This window comes from Clarias gariepinus, chromosome 10, assembly GCF_024256425.1.
Source record: "Clarias gariepinus isolate MV-2021 ecotype Netherlands chromosome 10, CGAR_prim_01v2, whole genome shotgun sequence".
Taxonomy (NCBI): Eukaryota; Metazoa; Chordata; class Actinopteri; order Siluriformes; family Clariidae; genus Clarias; species Clarias gariepinus.
In genome coordinates, this window is record NC_071109.1 from 31,232,590 (window position 1) to 31,252,983 (window position 20,394).

General features: G+C 41.4%; 2 protein-coding genes across 6 annotated transcripts in view; one reads left to right on the top strand and one right to left on the bottom strand.

Annotated features, from left to right (window-relative positions):
- The window catches only part of cnot1 (CCR4-NOT transcription complex, subunit 1), a 29,172-nt gene extending 15,543 nt beyond the window's left edge, over window positions 1-13,629 (top strand). The window contains exons 22-49 of one of the 5 annotated variants that reach the window (XM_053505401.1): window positions 1,112-1,190; window positions 1,394-1,624; window positions 2,309-2,449; window positions 2,566-2,745; window positions 2,838-2,954; window positions 3,062-3,172; window positions 4,030-4,107; window positions 4,206-4,383; window positions 5,021-5,151; window positions 5,355-5,651; window positions 5,796-5,936; window positions 6,035-6,139; window positions 6,238-6,357; window positions 6,454-6,651; window positions 6,766-6,908; window positions 7,250-7,358; window positions 7,463-7,632; window positions 8,455-8,686; window positions 8,780-9,028; window positions 9,363-9,526; window positions 9,968-10,085; window positions 10,187-10,288; window positions 10,395-10,568; window positions 11,030-11,179; window positions 11,810-11,990; window positions 12,134-12,266; window positions 12,409-12,543; window positions 12,627-13,629. In XM_053505401.1, coding sequence (XP_053361376.1) covers window positions 1,112-1,190; window positions 1,394-1,624; window positions 2,309-2,449; window positions 2,566-2,745; window positions 2,838-2,954; window positions 3,062-3,172; window positions 4,030-4,107; window positions 4,206-4,383; window positions 5,021-5,151; window positions 5,355-5,651; window positions 5,796-5,936; window positions 6,035-6,139; window positions 6,238-6,357; window positions 6,454-6,651; window positions 6,766-6,908; window positions 7,250-7,358; window positions 7,463-7,632; window positions 8,455-8,686; window positions 8,780-9,028; window positions 9,363-9,526; window positions 9,968-10,085; window positions 10,187-10,288; window positions 10,395-10,568; window positions 11,030-11,179; window positions 11,810-11,990; window positions 12,134-12,266; window positions 12,409-12,543; window positions 12,627-12,705 — 4,246 coding nt within the window. In that variant the 3' untranslated portion in view covers window positions 12,706-13,629. Of the gene's footprint in view, window positions 1-1,111; window positions 1,191-1,383; window positions 1,625-2,308; window positions 2,450-2,565; window positions 2,746-2,837; window positions 2,955-3,061; window positions 3,173-4,029; window positions 4,108-4,205; window positions 4,384-5,020; window positions 5,152-5,354; window positions 5,652-5,795; window positions 5,937-6,034; window positions 6,140-6,237; window positions 6,358-6,453; window positions 6,652-6,765; window positions 6,909-7,249; window positions 7,359-7,462; window positions 7,633-8,454; window positions 8,687-8,779; window positions 9,029-9,362; window positions 9,527-9,967; window positions 10,086-10,186; window positions 10,289-10,394; window positions 10,569-11,029; window positions 11,180-11,809; window positions 11,991-12,133; window positions 12,267-12,408; window positions 12,544-12,626 lie in introns of all 5 variants that reach the window. The other 4 variants (XM_053505403.1, XM_053505399.1, XM_053505400.1 and 1 more) reach the window with 4 other exon arrangements.
- Window positions 13,630-14,963: 1,334 nt separating this feature from the next.
- Window positions 14,964-20,253, bottom strand: setd6 (SET domain containing 6, protein lysine methyltransferase). Its single transcript, XM_053506140.1, has 9 exons — window positions 20,088-20,253; window positions 19,891-19,983; window positions 19,148-19,292; window positions 18,926-19,067; window positions 18,514-18,708; window positions 18,287-18,401; window positions 18,014-18,194; window positions 15,740-15,882; window positions 14,964-15,650 (listed from the first exon to the last, which is right to left on the bottom strand). The coding sequence occupies exons 1-9, from the start codon at window positions 20,112-20,114 to the stop codon at window positions 15,315-15,317; spliced, it is 1,377 nt and encodes a 458-aa protein (XP_053362115.1). The 5' UTR covers window positions 20,115-20,253; the 3' UTR covers window positions 14,964-15,314.
- Between the last annotated feature and the right edge of the window lie 141 nt (window positions 20,254-20,394).

The following is a 20,394-nucleotide window of genomic DNA, read 5'->3' on the forward strand; positions in this document are numbered from 1 at the left end:
ATTTTATGATGGGTTGTTGCACCAATCCATCTTTAATTTTTATACTTTAAAAGCATGCCTCCCAGGTGTATAATTTTGTACTTCCCACTCATCAATGTGTACAGTAAGTTTCTGACTTTAAGAATTTCGCAGATACGAACGGGCCGACCCCGGTTCTACGAACATTCTTAACTCCGAACAAATCGTGCAAGTAGCTCATGTGTACTGTACAAAAAGACACTGTGCACCAGATACCAATATTTTAAAATTATCTACAATCTTTTCAAGTGAATGTGTGGGGTTTGCAGGAGAATTGAGTCGGCCTTACCAGTTTCAGCGAATCAGTCCAGGAGCACGATAATGAAGTCTCTCCTGTAAAGTTGTCCTGATAATTAAAATTTTTTGGAAAATACTCAACGATAGATTTCAGTCTGTTCAAGCGCGCAGTAAACACCATAGTTATCTTCCCCTCAACGTCTCGCCGGGGCTGCCTTGAAACGAGGTCAGCTGACCCCGCTGCGTCACCAGGATTCTCCTCGCCATTTTGAAGGCGTAGTCTCGCGAGAGTATAATGTGGAACCAAAACACCAAACCGGTTTGCCTTTTTCACGCTCTACATTATTGTACGTCAGAGTCGTACAAGGCTCACTTTGTCGGACTTACGAATAAACAACCAATTCAGCATTCAAACCAACATGGCTGACTGACTTAGAAACCATGCCAAAAGGCGACTTGTATTGAAATGTGCCACAAAGATGTTCTGTGCATGCGTCATAACATGCAGAACATATGCATGTACATAACTGGTTTTCGATCCACAGTGCAAAAGTTGAGGTGCATGTGATTTAGGACACTTTCTCGAGGATGAAATAAAAGAGTAAGGGGATTCGAGGGACAACGAGTAAAGGTTAGAGAGACATTATAAAGAAATATAAACAGAGTTTCAGAAGCCAAACAAACTTGGATTTGTGTTATGTACAGACTCAAAAATGGAACAAGAAGGTAGGTCTGACTTCCTCTTGCATGTTGTGTATAGTGGCATGTCATTACATCGTACTTTTGCAGCTGTAGAATTGGGGCAAACTATTAATTATGTTACTTAAGTGCTTGATTGCTGAGCTTTCTTTTGTAGATTGAAGGACTACCCACAGTATTGTCAACACTTGGCTTCCATCGGACATTTTATGCAGTTTCCTCACCATCTACAGGAGGTAATTGGGTTTCCTCTCTCTTTTGGCTTAACATTTACATTCATTTCCTCCTCTTTGTAATGTCTCTCTGGTACTGTTTTGAGTGTCACATTTGATATGAATTTCTGTGGTATTTATTTATTTTTTTATACATTTGAATTCCACCATTTACTTGCAACATAAATGTACTTGTTAATTCGTCTTTGTGCGTGTTGTGTGTACAGTATGTCGAGTATGGACAGCAATCCCGTGACCCTCCAGTGAAGATGCAGGGCTCCATTACCACACCAGGCAGCCTGGCTTTGGCTCAGGCTCAGGCCCAGTCCCAGCCTCCTAAACCCCCTCAGCCTGGTCAAACCAGCACCCTGGTGACCACTACAACCACCACCACCACCGTCGCCAAAACCACCACCATCACCAGACCCACTGCAGTAGGTTTTAAGAAGGATATGCCAGTGAGTAGAAATTATTGGGAAACGTAAAATCAAGATTACTGCCGCGTCTATACGCATGAAGGACATTTCTGAAAACATAGTTTTTACGTGTATATATATATAAAAATTCGAGTTTTGCAGGATTGTAAAGCACGAGTGCGAGTTTGTTGACTGTTTTGTCTTATAAGCCGTCGTGTCATGCCAAAATAATGTTTATTGGCCCCTGTTGCAGTTCATAAAATAAATAAATCGATCAAGTCTTATTTATAGACTGATTATGTTTAAGGTTACAATCCCAAATTTTCCCTCGTGGTGCACCTTGTCTGTGGATGCAGGAACAAATTGCTCCTGTTTTTATTCTAATGGTGCGATAAGGATACAAACTCCATCAAATAATGTAATGAACGACCATAATAAATTAAGTGTTGGGATAGTCATAACTAAAAAGGTAAAATATTTCATTTGAGTTTTTCATAAAGCTCCACTTTCAGTAGCCTGAAAGAGGAGGGGAAAATAGCTATGTTTTCAAAAATTTCTCCATATGCGTGGACGAGGCCCGAATGAAAATTTTTCTTCATTCATAAATTTCTTTTGTGGTTCTGAGAATCAGAGGTGGAGGAACAGTGAAAGATCCAAAGTCTCACCTAAAACAGTGGTGACGGAAGGCATGTTGGAAAGTCATAAATGTTTGCTTTTGTTCCACAGCCTTCGATAAACACCACAAACATCGACACACTGCTGGTGGCTACAGACCAAACGGAACGCATCGTGGAGCCTCCGGAGAACATTCAGGAGAAGATAGCTTTCATTTTCAACAACCTGTCCCAGTCCAACATGACTCAAAAGGTACAACCGTGATTGATTTTGGTGTCATGTTGCTTTCTCTGTGTGAGACAAATGGGTGATTTATTTATTTATTTATTTTTTTAATTATCCCCCCAATTTGTTTTTGATGTTTGTAGGTTGAAGAGCTGAAGGAAACTGTGAAGGAAGAGTTCATGCCCTGGGTGTCTCAGTACCTTGTGATGAAGCGCGTCAGCATCGAGCCAAACTTTCACAGCCTGTACTCAAACTTCCTCGACACACTGAAGAATCCAGAGTTCGTCAAGATGGTTCTCAACGAAACCTACAGAAACATTAAGGTATCGTGACGCGCTAATAAAGCGCTCAAACATGTTTGGACGGAAAGTAGTCCATGCAGTAATCGCCTTATTTGTGTGAACTTATTGTTTAGGTACTCCTGACCTCCGACAAGGCAGCTGCTAATTTCTCTGATCGATCCCTGCTGAAGAACTTGGGCCACTGGCTCGGCATGATCACCCTGGCTAAAAACAAACCCATTCTTTACACTGTGAGTGCTTTACATCAGTGTCTGTGTGTCTATAGGGTATATTTTTTTTTTAGTTTTTATCATTTGACAAACTTTGTTAACCTTGATGATGCTATGTGGCGTTGTAGGATTTGGAGTTGAAATCTCTTTTACTGGAGGCTTATGTGAAAGGCCAGCAAGAGCTGCTATATGTGGTCCCTTTTGTGGCAAAGGTCCTGGAGTCCAGTCTGCGTAGTGTGGTATTTATCTTTTGATATTTCTGTATGTTCATTAGCTTTGTGTGGTGGATGATAAGGCTGTTTAAGGAATTCAAAAATCAAGGGCATGGTGTTACATAAATTAAATAAATTACGCTATCCAAGTTTAATTTTGTTTGAGGAGAAAAAGAAATGGCATACACCAAGTCCTGACTACCAAAAACTCGTGTCACATTCGTACAAATCATGGAAGTAGCTCACATCTATCGCACAAAAAAAAAAAAAAAGACACTGCAGTGCACCAGATACCAATACTTACAATTGTATTTTGGTATACAATAATATTTCAGTGTGAAAATCAACAAAAGTAGAAAGACAATTTAAAACAACTTTCATTTTACTGTCACATGTTTTAAAAAGGCTTACATGCAGTTACAGTTTTTGGCCACGTGATGGCAGTGTGGGGAAGGGGGACGGATGCTTATATTTAGTCAAGTGGATTGGTTTGCTTTACATTGTATATTCATGTCGACGTCGTATAAGTCTCGCTGTTTTGGACTTAAACAAATCCGACTTACGAACGTGCTCGCAGGAATGAAACTTTGTCCTTTTTAAAAAATGTACATGTCTTCTAGACATTTCACAACCTTAATTGTTTTATTAATGATATGCAGTTAAATAGCCAAAAATAAAACGGCTAGTCAACTGGAAAACACCATGTCTTTTCTCCTTAAGACTTTCCCATGATAAAGAACTTCTTTAACTGTTACCAAACATTAAACTAGAGACTCTCCTTCCATAAATATTAAATAGACCTTTCTATACAGTAGCAGGAGCTAATTTTTTTTCCTCCTTCCCTTCAGACAGCTTGCTTAATCTAAAAAAAACTTTGTGTTAAGGTTTTCAGACCCCAGAACCCTTGGACCATGGCCATCATGAACGTTTTGGCCGAGCTGCATCAGGAGCATGATCTGAAGGTCTGTAAATCATGAGGCAGATGTACATCAAGAGCATTATCGTTTCATTTGCAGATTCAAAACTCTAATGCTAATAATTTCCTGCTCTTACACCACAGCTGAACCTGAAGTTTGAGATTGAGGTGCTATGTAAGAACCTGTCTCTGGACATTAATGACCTGAAACCTGGGAACCTGCTGAAAGACAAGGAGAAGCTGAAAAATCTTGAGGAGCAGCTGTCTGCACCAAAGAAGGAAACAAAGCCGCCTGAAGAAATGCTGCCCGTAGTCACTTCAGGTACAAAGGGTGCCACACCTTATTAGCACTTGTGCCTGTTCAAGCAGAACTAAACTTGAGTTTAAACAGTCATAAGTGTTAAAAAAAAATGTACAGCGCCATCTGTTGAATTTTTAGGCATTTGGTTGACGCCCTTATCCAGAGCGACTTGCATTTTAATCTCTTTTATACGTTTGAGCAGTTGAGGGTTAATGCACAACAAGGACAACTTTAAGATGAACTAATAATTTTTTTTTTTATTAATTCTTTTCAAAATAAGGGCGTTTTCCATTTAAAATTAGCATATCTCATTTTGCCGATTGCGATGAAACAAACCCCATGTGTTGCCTCAAGCTCTGCCAAATACACCTGTAAAACCTCCATTAAAGTTCGTTCAGAAGATTTTACGCAGTGCGTGCACAGACTGACAATGGCTCCTAAAACCATCTTGATGTGTTCCATTGCTTCTCTTGCCAGATTATCAATGTTCACACGGCAACTTTACAGTTTTATTTTATATATATATTTGTGTGTGTAGATTACTAATAGTCTTAATAGGTTTTTGTTTATTTTTTATTGGTTTAATTTGGTTATGGGCTAAACTTGCCCTCTGCATGCTTGATTCAAGATTAAAAAATTTTGCCCTCTCCCTTCATAGCTGCTCCTTCAGTTCCTGCTGCCACAGCGACCACAGCCACCACAGGGCCGCCTACACCACAGTTCAGCTACCATGACATCAATGTGTATGCACTAGCAGGCCTGGCCCCGCACATTAACATCAACAGCAATGTAAGTACATTATATTTATTGATCAAAGGGCGCAATTTATCTGGGAGTTTTGAGATGACCCAGAGGAACGTTTACGGTTTGTTTCAACATTGCGGGTTCAGGGCAACTCTTGTGCATCCATGAAATATGATTTCATAACTTATTAAATAAGAATCCCTCTCATCTTTAACCTGTTGCTGTTTTTCTTCTGTATCCTCGAGCAGATCCCGTTGCTGCAGGCACACCCGCAGTTGAAGCAGTGCGTGAGGCAAGCGATTGAACGCGCCGTGCAGGAGCTCGTTCACCCCGTGGTGGATCGCTCGATCAAGATCGCCATGACCACGTGCGAACAGATCGTCAGGAAGGACTTTGCTCTCGACTCTGAAGAATCGCACATGCGCGTGGCTGCTCATCACATGATGCGCAATCTGACTGCCGGAATGGCCATGATCACCTGCAGAGAGCCACTCATTAATAACATCACCGCCAATCTGAAAAACACATTCACTGCTGCCCTAAGGGTACACTTTTAAAAAAAAAATATATATATTTTTTTTTTCTCCTTCTGTTTTAACTTTTACATAATTAGTTATACAACAGTTGCAGTTATACAACATACTGTTTCTTTTCTTGAGGCTGTGTGTAACTCTGACACTGTTGTACAGGCTCCGACGCCCCAGCAGAGGGAAATGATGGATGAGGCGGCTAACCGCATCGCTCAGGATAACTGCGAGCTGGCCTGCTGCTTTATTCAGAAGACTGCTGTGGAGAAAGCTGGACCAGAAATGGACAAAAGATTGGCCACTGTAAACTTTTTTTTTTTCGCCCTCAGTTAGCTTCAAATGTGTATTTTTGTGTTTGCTGTGGCTCCAAACATTTTAACCTGTTTGTGTGTTCTCTGTAGGAGTTTGAACTGAGGAAACACGCTCGTCAGGAGGGCCGACGCTACTGCGACCCCATGGTGCTCACCTACCAAGCAGAGCGCATGCCGGAGCAGATCCGCCTTAAGGTGGTGTAACAAGTGTACCGAGTCAAAACTTGTATGTCACTATTTGCTCGGTGACCAGTAAAGATCATATTTATCTAAACCTTCCTTTGTTTCTGCAGGTGGGCGGCGTGGATCCCAAGCAGCTGGCCGTTTATGAGGAGTTTGCCCGCAACGTGCCAGGCTTCCTGCCCAGCAATGATCTTTCTCAGCCAACTGGATTCCTGGCTCAGCCTATGAAGGTGTGAATGTCAGCCTTTTTTTTTTTTTTTTTTGTGGAGGTAAATATGACCAATATGTTACAGCTTTTAAATCCTCATGTTCCTTCTGCGCATTAGCAGCAGCAGGCGTGGCCTACGGATGACATGGCTCATATCTACGATAAATGCATCTCTGACCTGGAACAGCACCTTCATGCCATCCCTCCAGCTTTGGCCATGAACCCACAAGCCCAGGCCCTACGCAGCCTGCTAGAGGCTGTAGTGATGGCACGGAATTCCCGCGATGGCATCACTGCACTGGGCCTGCTACAGAAGGTAAGCTGAGTCAAAAGTTGAGGCTTTAAGGGGGGGAAGAGTTTTCCCCCACAAATCTTGTGTGTTCTCATTTTAATCTTTTTTTTTTTTTTTTTTTTAATTTCGTCTCTCCAGGCTGTTGAAGGTCTGTTGGATGCCACAAGCGGTGCAGATGCTGAACTGCTGTTAAGCTACAGAGAGTGCCACCTGCTGGTGCTGAAAGCGCTGCAGGACAGCCGTGCTTACGGGTCCCAGTGGTGCAACAAGCAAATCACCAGGTTTGTTGTAAACACGTGAACCTTTGTATAATATCATAATTCTGACTATACAAGTGTAGTTGTAAAGTATTAGTGACTTTAACAAAACATATACAAACACTTTTTTAAAAATTTAATTTATTCCCTATATTTTCTCTATGTTTTTAAAATTAATTGGCAGCTAAACAAATCTACTATCTTACTATCTGTTTACTTGGATATGCTGCTAGACCATGTTTAGAAATATAGATCAGACGTGATTAAGCTTCAGCTGGCCCTAAAAAAGTGATTAGGAGATGAAATTGCATGAGCTCGTAAAGATTCTAAAAATGTCTCATTAAACACGCTGTTTAATGTTACAGGTGCCTGATCGAGTGCCGTGATGAGTACAAGTACAATGTGGAGGCAGTGGAGCTTTTGATCAGAAATCACCTGGTCAACATGCAGCAGTATGACCTGCACCTTGCACAGGTATGGTTCATTTATGCATCTCCTCTTCTGTGAAATTAAACTGGTATTGTTGGTGTATCTAAATAGCTGTCTCTTATGTTTTTAATTTCTTTTTTTTTTTCCAGTCAATGGAGAATGGCCTGCACTACATGGCAGTGGCGTTCGCTATGCAGCTGGTGAAACTGTTGCTTGTGGATGAGCGCAGCGTGAGCCACATCACTGAAGCTGACCTGTTCCACACCATCGAGACTCTGATGAGGACCTGTGCACACTCCAGAGCCAGCGCACCTGAAGGGTTAGAACTCTCACTTCTAGATCTAATTATAATTAAGGGATCATATAAAATCTGAGATTTTCTTTTGTTTTTAAAAATGATTCAGTCCACACTACATACGTTTTAAAAATATCTTTATTTACATGAAAATGCAAAACGTGCTGTTAGGAGCGTCCCAAATTAACAGGGGGTCAATCAGAAGCCTAGACAAAAATGACCTGTTGCGCTTTGTAGAAGTTTGACGGGTCTCGTCCGAAAACGCCATGGCTGTCTGACGATACACAGACCCCGCAGAGTTTTGTACAGTATGTAGCAGCAGTGAGCTTAGTTGTACATTCAGGCCCCTCTGTTTATTAACATGTGTAAGTAACTGCACGTGTATGTACACACATGTAAAAAGTTCAGTATGCACTGTTAACACAGTAATAGTAATAAAATATTACATCATCGGCACAAGGTGATGTTACAATAAGCCAAAATCTCCGTTTCCCCGTGTACACACATCACCACTGAAAACAGAGTTTTGGAAAATCTTCACTTTGGATTAAGTTTTTCAAAAGCTCCGTTTTCAACGACCAGAACTAAGTTTGCGTGTGGACGAAAGACAGAAAAAAAAACAAAAAAAAAACACAGAAATATCCGTTTTTAAAAATACTCGACTACGTGTGGACATGGCCTTAGAGACTGTGAGAAAGCTTGCATTCGCTTGAAATTTTGCCACCAGCAGTATTTGTCTCGGAAAAGGGTTGTTTGGTGTCAGAAGTGGACACTTGCAGATAGGATCCAGCGTTTGCTGTTTAAACTGTTAAACTCATGAAGGTTTAACCCCTCTCCCTTTTCTAGACTGCCCCAGCTGATGGATGTTGTTCGCTCCAATTATGAGGCCATGATCGACCGTCACCACGGAGGACCCAACTTCATGATGCACTCTGGGATCTCTCAAGCGTCAGAGTACGATGATCCTCCAGGCCTGCGTGAGAAAGCGGAGTATCTGCTGAGAGAGTGGGTTAATTTGTACCACTCAGCTGCTGCTGGCAGGGACAGCACCAAAGCCTTCTCAGCATTTGTGGGCCAGGTTCAAGTCGTTTATTTTTTGTGATGTTTTGTCAAGCAGTTATTTAAACATTTGAGTTTTTGAAACTCATTCTTTTTACGTTTCCATTCCCAGATGCATCAGCAGGGCATTCTAAAGACAGACGACCTCATCACTCGTTTCTTCCGGCTGTGCACGGAGATGTGCGTTGAAATAAGCTACCGCGCTCAGGCTGAGCAGCAGCACAACCCGGCCGCCAACGCCGCCATCATCCGCGCCAAATGCTACCACAACCTGGACGCCTTCGTCCGCCTCATCGCCCTGCTCGTCAAACACTCCGGAGAGGCCACAAATACGGTCACCAAGATCAACCTGTTAAACAAGGTGCGAGAGGAAAGATTAAAGAACATGACTCGTCTCCAGCAACTGTTTATTCTAATAAGATCAATGAATTAGAATACAGTATTCTATTTAAAAATTAGTAATATTGAATTTTTTATTTATTTTTTGCTGTTATCCAAAATCATCAATAATAAAAGAAATAAACACTTGAAATATCAGTCTGTATAATAAATCTATATAATGCATTTAATTAAATAAGAAATTAACTTTTTGATATTCTAATTTATTGAAATGCACCTTAAGAATGATTAAAAGCAAATAAATTTGATTGTTTTTCTGATTTTGACTGACTTTCTTTTTGTGTGCGCGTGCACAGGTGTTGGGCATCGTCGTGGGCGTGCTCATTCAGGACCATGACGTGAGGCAGGCAGATTTCCAGCAGCTGCCATACCACCGCATTTTCATCATGCTGCTGCTGGAGCTTAACGCCCCTGAACATGTGCTGGAGACCATCAACTTCCAGACCCTCACTGCCTTCTGGTAATTTCTTAGTGCAATGTTCTTAAAATCGTCACGTTGTGGTGGTGGTGGTGTAGTACCGTTTTGAATCTGTGCAACCTTCTGGTTCATTTTGTACCTTGCTTTCAACTGCTGACTTGTTTATACGCTTACATGCGTACCTTGGGTATATCTAGAAAATATTTGCTCAATGTCCAAAAGGGAGTCTCTGTCCTGCAGAAAATTGACAATTTCATGAAATGGCGATTGTTTGGGATCAAATTGTGAATTATTTTCATCCATATTCATAGGCTCCATCATGTATTAAAACTGACCTACAATATACTAGAGCATAAAGATCTGTATACACACTGTAAAATAAACGGATTCCTAATTACTATTCCACCTGTCTGTGCTGTCTGCTATATTTATAAACTTTTTTTTCATAGTTTAATTGTTACATTTATTTTGTTTTTATTCAAGCAACACATTTCACATCCTGAGGCCAACTAAAGCCCCTGGCTTTGTCTACGCCTGGCTGGAGCTCATCTCTCATCGAATCTTTATAGCCAGGATGCTGGCACACACACCACAGCAGAAGGTAGGCAGTTGCTGAATGTACAAAACATGCAGTCTGTCGTATAGTATTAGTATCCAAGTCTTTAATTATATCCGTTTGAATTATATCATGTCTGGCTGCAGGGATGGCCCATGTACGCTCAACTGCTGATCGACTTGTTCAAGTTCCTGGCCCCCTTCCTGAGGAATGTCGAGCTTAACAAACCTATGCAAATCCTCTATAAGGTATAAAAGTTTTTAATACTGTTGTAATAATTCTTGAAACAGTCCTTAGCAGATGCAAGGTCGTTGCTGTATTTTGAGACAATCTGGATGTTGTAAATCTTTTCAGGGCACCTTGCGGGTACTTCTGGTCCTGCTGCACGACTTCCCAGAGTTCCTGTGTGATTATCACTACGGCTTCTGTGACGTGATTCCACCCAACTGCATCCAGCTGAGAAACCTGATCCTGAGTGCCTTCCCCCGAAACATGAGGCTTCCGGACCCCTTCACTCCCAACCTCAAGGTATCACGTCCATGTCATTCAATGCAAAAAAGAGATCAGAATCAGAGTGATGCTTTTTCCTTTGAGGCCACCTGCCAAGCTTTATGCAATTTAGGTAGAGAAACTGCTTTTTTTTTTTTTTTTTTGCTGAGTAAAATGGAACATTTTAATAAAGTTATTACTGTAAAGTAAAAATAAATCTGACACAGGCTTGCATGACTCTCAATCCAACATGCATTTTATTTCAAACGTGATTGTGCGTGACCTACATCACAGTAATCGCCAAGCATGTAACGGCTCACCACAACTAATGTACTATAATATACAGCAGCCCTGTGGACGTAAATGCACAAGAGGTTCAGTCTTGTACAAGCGATCTAATGAAGGATACAAATATGTTGATAATGTGGATGCAGCACTTATTCATTTATTAATTTAGTTCAGGTCTTGCTGTTAATGTTGTGTGGGTCTTCTTTACCCAGGTGGACATGCTGAGTGAGATTAACATCGCTCCACGCATTCTCACCAACTTCACCGGTGTGATGCCCTCTCAGTTTAAGAAGGATCTGGACTCGTACCTGAAGACTCGCTCGCCAGTCACTTTTCTCTCCGAGCTACGCAGCAACTTGCAGGTAGGTCTAAATTATGTCTGACTTTTGTGCATCACATGAAGGGGTCACTTTATCGAGTTTTGCCTTTGTTTAAAGCTGGGTTTAATTATAAGGTGACATGGAAACAAGTGTGGTGTGAGTGGAGGGAAACTTCTAGGACATAACTGGAGAAAGGACACTGTTTATATACATCACACACCCTGGTCATTAGAATAATGTATAATCAAACTCCAGTGTTACCCAAACGAGCATGGATCCCTTTTAAATCTGGCTTCTTCCTCATAACATCTAAGGGAGTGTTTCCTTCCCACAGTCACCTCCGGCTTGCTTACTATGGATGATTTTGTCTAACATGTCGGCCTTTTTGCACTATTTTTGTTTATTTTCTGTGAAGTTCTTTTAAAACAATGTTCATTAACAGCGCTATATGAATAAAATTTTATTGAACTCCAGTTAGCGTCACCTCACAAGGGTTTGAGAAAAATTTACCTTTGTTGAAACGAGACTTCAAATGTGCCGTTATACAATCAGTGTAGCAGTGGTCAAATGTGTTTTGTAACATGGGAGAGGGAGTGTAAGGGATTCACCTCAGCTCCTTATATAACATACGCCGACTCTTGTGTTTTTAATATGATATTGTTTTTGCCTCAGGTGTCCAACGAGCCGGGAAACCGTTACAACATCCAGCTGATCAACGCTCTGGTGCTGTACGTAGGCACGCAGGCCATCGCCCACATCCACAACAAGGGCAGCACACCCTCCATGAGCACCATCACCCACTCGGCACACATGGACATCTTCCAAAACCTCGCCGTGGACCTGGACACCGAGGGTGAGCCCTTTAAAAAATGTAGCCGAGATCCAAATTTTAAATTAGATGAAGCCAAACTGTGCATGTACATATGAATTTTAATGCTTGTTTTTGTCCGTCTCATTTTTATTAATTTTTTTCCTTTTTCCCTGTCCTTCATTCAGGCCGCTACCTGTTCCTGAACGCGATAGCCAATCAGCTGCGTTACCCGAACAGCCACACGCACTACTTCAGCTGCACCATGCTCTACCTGTTCGCCGAAGCCAACGCAGAGGCCATTCAGGAGCAGATCACTCGGTAGGACTTTTTTATTTTAATTTATTTTAAACACACAATCTAAGTTTCATGGGCTTCTGCCAGCATCAGAAAAATCAGACTGTTCCATTTTATGATCTCTGACTCAAATGTTACCATTGCTCATGCATGTTTTGTGGCATAGTGTACTACTGGAGAGACTGATCGTGAACAGGCCGCACCCCTGGGGACTCCTCATTACCTTCATCGAGCTGATCAAGAATCCTGCCTTTAAATTCTGGAGCCACGACTTTGTGCACTGCGCACCGGAGATCGAGAAGTGAGTTGATGTGTTTTTTTTTAAATAATGTATGTGATTTTATTTATTTATTTGTTTTAACACAACTGTGTCTCTCTGTGCAGGCTGTTCCAGTCTGTGGCTCAGTGCTGCATGGGACAGAAACAGGCCCAGCAGGTGATGGAGGGTACCGGTGCCACTTAGGCTGCAGGGAACCACCCTTCCTGCACTCCAGCGAGAGATACGGCCCTCTCCAGTCTTCCCTTCAGCCCTCCACCGACTCCCTGCTCCTTAATCCGTTCATCTCATTTCATCTCAGCCAGCACTGGACTACGATCACCTTTTAAAAACAACAACAAAAAAAAAAACAGGGACTGCTGCTGCTCGCCCACACGCTCAAACTATTTAGGGATTATTAGCAAACAGAGGGAGGGGGAGGGGACTGTTAAACAGTCTGTAAACGAACTTCATTGTAAATATTTAGATAAGGGGACGAGCAGATTTTGTGTAGCCTTTCCCTCTTGCAATCCAAAGCTGAGCTCTGACAACAAGCATGAACACATGCTTTAATTTTTTTTTTTTTTTTCTGGTGCACTCAGATATTTCTTTGTCCTCCCCAAGCTTCCTTGCTTTCATATTTTTTTTTTCCTCTTGTTTAAGACTGATTTTGTTTGGAAGCCTAATTCTAACAGTGTACACAGAAGGCTGTCTTTTTAATTTTTTTCAGATATATATATTTTTTTTGTTTTGAAGGGAGATCTATCAGCGTGGAGAGCCGATGGGGCTCGGCACACGTTGCTGTCCTAGAGTGCAGCCGCACTTTTTGGAGTCACTGGTTTTTGCACCGGTTAAGACCGTGGGTAGGAGGTTCTCCCTGGCACTTGTAAAATTGTGGAAATATTCAGAAATTTGATGGTAATTTGAATCTTTACAGTTTGTACAAAGATCCAAATTGCAGAACACAAAGGAGGACCAATACAGCCCATTTTGTAAGGATTTTGAATGTTTTGTAAATGTATTGGTCCGCGTGTTGTATTTTGTAGTTATTTCTAGTTGCCTTTAGTTCTTGCTACTTATTTCCTGTATGTATGCATTCTGTAGTTGGCTGCATTAAACACTTGATCTGCAGACTGCCGAGTGTGTATCTTGATCTGGTTTTGGTTTTTCAAGCTAATGAAGGCTGAAGCGAACGTGTTTACTCGACTTTTCAGTATATGATGATTTTTTTTTTTATCCAGCCCTTTGATGAAACCAGCCCTTTGATGGGATTTAAGCTACAGATCTATACTATATATTTCCTTTGAGAGGATGCTATTGTCACAAACATTTATAAAACTGTTTGCAACCAGAATAGTTCTGTAGATACAAGGATGATGTTGCTCTAATTCACTTGTCCTTTATTGCAGTGAACTGGTTCAATGTGTGGAGAACACTGGCCTCACCACCAGAATCTGTGTGCGTAAGGTTGGCATGTATGCCCCATGCTTTTGTGGGTTTCCTCTGGACACTCCCGGTTCCTCCCAAAGACATGCAGATTTAGGTAAATTGGTGTGGATGCACCACAGCACCTTGGTTGGCTGAAACACTAGGCAGGGAACACCCTGGGTAATCACCAGTTAGCCTTATTTGCATGTCTTTAGGAAGAAATCAGAGTGTTGAGTGGTTCAAACTAACAGGAAAAGCTTCTTAGAATGAGCAATACATCAAAACCTTGAGGTTGAATGGGAATCATGGGACTGGTCTTCTGCTGTTGTAGCTCATCCATTTCAAGGTTTGATGGTTTGTGCACTCTGAGATGCTTCTCTGCTCACTGTGACTTAAGTTACTGTATCCTTCCTGATAGGTTGAACCAATCTCATTTCCCACTCACCCCCACACCAATCTGTGTAAAGAATAGAAACTCTTGTGAGAAACCCTCAACCAGCATACTCCCAGAGTATTAGAGATCACACTTTGTTCATTCTGAAGTTTGATGTGAACGTTACCTGAAGCTCTCAGGCTGTAGTATCTGCATGAATATATATATATATTTTTTTACTTCTTAAGTTTGGGATCACTTTCTAACTCTATGGTCGTTCCTGATTTTTCTTTCTTTCCACACTGTAAAACAATACTAAAGGCGTTTATCTAAAATATACAATAATCTCTGAACAGGTGATATTGATGTTTCTGCTACTTCTCTGTAAATCATTGGCTCTAGTCTGAGGTGCTGTTTGTTAATTGGTGATTTCTGAGGCTGATGTGCGTGATACTAACGGGACATAATTGAATTAGTTGCTCCTAATGAAGTGGACCACGAGTGTAATGTAGTAGTATTGTATAATCAACAGATGAACTGATTGCTTTTTATGAATAGATCTAAACTTTATTTCATGGTCTTATTTTTTTTTCAATCTTTAAAATTAAAGTGTATATTTAAATGAAACTTTTATCCTTTTAGAGAGGGAGAAAAAAAAAGCATATTGAAAACTTCAAAACTAATTTATTGTGTATCCAGCTAAGGGTAGATAAGGGATGCAGAGGAATCATGTTCTTCACTTCTTGAGTTGTAAAGACGTGCAAATCTCATACATGTTTATCTTTATAATTTTACAAATCCACAAGGAGTAAAATGGTTCCATCTTGTTTAACAACTCAACAATGACACCATCATAGTTTGGGCTTTTATATATTTTATCCTTAAGTTTGCTTTAAAATGTTTAGATAGTAAATACAGGTATCTTACTTAACAGAATATGTAATTGATTAAGCTGTACATGTTTAAGCCCTGAGAAGATCCTAACAGAATTATTACACAACCTGTTACTATATTACTAAGTTGTACTGGTGTGTGTGAGCTGCTGAAGCTTCCTGAGGATGCTCTTCTGGCCGAGTCGGACGTCCAGCGCTCTCCTCTCTCTGTGGCTGAGTTTAGCCAGAGCTTTTGGTTCCTCCATCACCCTGAGATCCGACTCCACGTCCTCGGCGTACACGTTCAGCGTAAAGCCGGCAGCCGTGTGCAGCAGCCGTTTCCATTCGGGAGCCAACGTGGGAATCCCGTCAAAACTCAGAGCCTGGGCCGCTCTGGAATCCTCGTCTTCATCCTCGTCATCTTCCCAGCCTTCGTTCTCCTGGAAGACTTGAAATTCCTCTCTGCTCATGCAGATCACCTGGAGAGAGATGTGCAGACATTAATGACGAGACTCAAGACTTGTGGTCTCTACATCACTTGTGCATCGAGTTACATTAGGCACTTTACCTTCAGCGTCATGTAGAGCTCTGTGTCTGTTAGCGAATCGTTCTTTCCAAAGACAAACACGCCCTTTTCCCCGACTATGTCCATATCGTGCAGCATTTTCCATTTGTCCACCAGGAGGCGCTGCTCAGCCTCATTTTGTGTCGCTTTGAAAAGGATCAAAAAGGGTCTAAGTAATAGGAGTCGAAACAACTTTAGAATATCTTAGGGAAATGATCTACGAGGCATGTTCAAGTCAAAACAGGACTTTTGATTGTACAAGATAACTGTTGACAGAGTAAAACTCTTTCTCTATATAATCTCCTGCTACACTAATGCACTTATCCCAGTGTTTCACTAGTGCTTGGACACCATCAAGGTAGAAAGATTTCTCAGTACACTAGAGTCATGACTGCCTGCTTCATTTATGTCTGAAACGCCGGCCTCCCAGGAACTCCTTTAATGGCCCAAACTTTGGGAATATCTCGAATCGAGGTCAGGACTGTACGGGGGACGGGGCAATAACTCCCAGCCGAGTTCCTGTAACATGCAAGTGTACAGTTCACACACACAGATGTGTCTCTTCTGCAGGTTGGTGAGGAGTTATCTGTCGATTTTTAAGGATCAGGCGTTCCATTCGCTGAATGTTCACGTGAACGTCATTTAAATGGTGCAAACATTTTAAATGAGTCTGTAAATGTTTTTATTGCTATGAGGCCTCATTTAGGTGTCGATGCTCCCCCACCCAACAGTTTCACCAAAAGCGTCATTCAAGGACTCATTAAACTCCCATTTAGTGAACAATTTTCATGTAGCAACAAGGTTGTAACATCGCTCCAATCCCAAGTGTACTTCACAGGGTGCTCCCTGCTCCGTTTGGATTCGCAACACCCTGCAAAGTCAACAGTGCGTTACCATGGTAACAAACCTCTCGGATACCCGTCACTGTTACCGGCAAAATTTCTCTACGGACATTACATATTGAATATTTATTGAAACGAAATCTGACATTATAAAACATGTACTATTTAAACGTAGATAAATTATTGATTATAATTGATTAAGGATGTACGGGGATTTACTTTTATTTTATTGATTACTAGCCTGCATAATACTAAATTAAATTTTGTGTGTCCTTTTAATATGTCGTCCTCGATAATAAATATATAAACACTTTTTCAAACTCTATTTTTTTTTTTTTTTCATGCTCCAGCGAGACGCAATGACTGATGGGACATTTCTCATTCCCTTTTCCGGTGAAGTCGTTCCCCAAACCGTTCGCTGTTCCCTTTGAAGTGAACATTTTCGCTCCCCGAGGTTTGGAATCACACTTAACATGGCTGAACACCCTCTCAAGTGCACTTCGCAGAGTGTACTTCAGGCCATTTGGAACGCACCTTGTGTGCATTTATTTTTTTTCTTCATATATTATATAAAAAGTAAATGTCAAGTTGATTGTAAAATACAGAAACAAGTTTTACTGAATCTTAACTTCTGAATTTAAGAACGAACGTCTCCAGTATAATGACTCGGTCATGTGATTCCTGCAAGCGCGAGGCTTCGTTTGTTGTTGGTCATGTGACTCTCAAAGAACCGACACGCTTTGAAGTGTGGCTTATTTGGACACGCCCCCTAGTGCTCGCTACAAGCTTCGGAGCTTCTATCATACATACACGCCCACTTACGAAAGTAAGTACACCCCTCTAATTTCAGCAGTACATCATCTTCTCAATGGACGTTACTATAGAAATAGATATACTTTAGAGTCGTCGATGTGCAGCTTGTATAACAGTATAGATTCACTGTCTTCTGAAAAAACCTCAACATACAGCCATTATTGTCAAAATAATAGCTGGCAACTAAAGTGAGTACACCCAGTGTGATAACAGCTGTACATCTTTAACCATGCAAAGTCACAAGACCGGTTCATCATGTTCATGTGTTCGTCAGTGGCCGAGTATGTCTCCAGACCTGAACCCTACTGAGCACCTGTGGGACATAGTCCTCAAGCGGAGGGTGGCGGAGCACCATGTGTCTAACATACTTTGGACACCGTTTTGACTTGTTCACTTAGCATGTACTTATTTTCGTTGCCAGTTATTTAGGCAATAAGGTTGAATTATTGTTATTGACGTTTCTAAAGTAGATCCAAGTCCCATTTCTACAGTACTGTCCCTTAGGATCATATAATAAAGTGGTTGTTAAAAGGTGAGGGGTGTACTTACTTTGGTGAGATACTGTATGTATATATTGAATCGAGTTATTGAGTGATCTGATGGTGTTGGGGTGGAGAGGCACCTTGCTGAGCCGCTTTATACACGGCGGTCATCTGGACGTCGGCCGTGTCGTTGGTGTTGGTGGGAAAAGGCTCGGTGAAGCCGTACATGTGCAGGAGCTGCCAGTTGGCCATCTGACCATAGGTGTTGAAGATCTCCTCAGCTTTTTTAATGGGCCGCACCGCCACCATCTTTAAACACTCCTACAGGGGAGAAGAAAGTTGTGATTTTTTTTTTTGTGATCAAATGTTATTTTCACTGATCTCTGAACACATGAAGTGTACATCGGGCTTACTGGTGTGTACTCTAAGTTGGCGTTGTGATTAGACACATGGTTGAGCATGTCTGCCATTGGCACCATCATCGGAGGATTGGGATCTTCATCCTCATCTTCATTCGGCTCCTGGAAGCTGAAGCGGAAAGACGAGGTTTGGAAGACATAACACGCAACCGTTCAACACAGGGGGGGTTTAATAATCATTATTATTATTATTATTATTATCATGATCATCAAAGGCTCACCTGTAGGCCATGACGAAAGCTACGAGACTCTGATAGAGCTTTAGAGTGTGGCGCTCGGGGTCCCATAGCTCCGGGTGCGAGAGCATGAAGGGCAAAACCGTGTCCTCATACTCCAGCTGGATGTTGGACAGGTCCGTGTCTACTGCCTCAGGAATGCCCGTCCCCTTCAACAGCTTCTCCCTCTCCTCCTTCAACCTTACAGACGGTACGAACATGGTAATGGCGTCCAATATCAATTCTTTGATATTTTCATACATTAATCTCAGATTTCTCAAGTGAGGGACGCAGTCACATGACGCTTTGTAAATTGATGAACTAACTTAAACACTTCAAGACAATTAGTCGCTTCTTTATCTCACACAGTGTTGCACAACATTTAGATAATATGCACAAACTATTTAAAGCTCTTTACCAAAACATGGGGTGATCCAGCTTCCTGAAATCGGGCCAGAGGGTTAGATAGGGCTTCCAGTGCGACCCGGCCGAGGTGTACTCGTACATCAACGCCAGGAGGAGTGGAACCCAGCCGGACGGGCTCTCCAAACGGTTCTCTTCTGAAAATAAAACCAATTAAGAACTCGGGTAAAACATCACCATTAAGACGAATCTGCAGAATCTCAGTAAAGTGCTTTACCTTCTTCAAGGACTTTTTTAGTTTTGGAAGTGCCAGGATGTAAAAGTGCACATCTGGGGATGGAGAAGAGGACATGGCCTTCCTCTATGTCTTCTTTAGCAAGCATGCCATAGGCTGCTACTGTGCCTTCTTTACTGAGGTACACCTGCAGAGATATAATATTTGTAGTTAGTATCAAGAAAAATTCACATCCCACATGCATTCTTGTTACCATATTCTAATGTCTATAAGCATACGTGGGGGTATTAAAAAAACCTCAAGATTAGTTTTGTAACACAGAAGCACAAGGCATGTTCATATGAATTTGTATGAATTTAAATCATCCTTCATGTTAAGGATCATTACCTGTGACGAAACTTAGGCCCAGTCTATCAATAGAGAATTCTACTGACAGATTTTAAAGCGTCCGAGGAAGAAAAAACAGAGCTAATCTTGAAACTTTTTGATACCCCTTTGTACTAAGAGCTTAGGACCGGCATCATATTCCTTCTGATACAAGTATGCTCTACTAATTTCCGCATTTATTAGGGTGTAAAATGTAATCTGACCAAATTTTGAATTTTGGATGGTAATGGCACGCGTGCTTCATTCTCAGCAAATTCTGATATTCGTTGGAACACAAGGTGAAACTGATGCTTCACACAGGAATCCAATAATCTGATATTACACATATTTTGTATTAATTTGTCAATAGATTACATGCAGCTCACACTTGGTTTAAGCCTAAAACATGTCCAGCTTGCCTTGTTGCTGAGGTTCAGACTGACTTCATCACACCACAGTAAGAAGCTGTTGAGTGACACATCCACACTGCAGTCTGAGCTTCCATCCTCCCTCTAAAACACACACAGTGACACTTAGATCAGAGCTTCCTGTCATTAAACACATCATAAGCAACATTCCAGGCCACTTTAACCCAAACCTGGTGTGTGTGTTTTACCTTTGGTCTTTTTGCATCTGTCGCCATGTTGTTAGAGGAAAATTAGGAACAAATAAATCTAAAACATTACTAACATGAAAACATATTTTAATTGCACTGAAAAGATTGAAATTGATGCTTAATTCGAATCAATAATCCACTCCATGTGAGTTTGAGCAGTCGCGTGTTAATGACGTCACGCCGTTTTCTTCTACAGCTTTGTGTTCATATGGATTACTGTTGTTTTAGCGCCATCTTCAGGCCAAGTATATATTTATGGCCACGTGCCTCCCAGAGGCGAGTATAAAGCATAATAATGTCCTTAAAT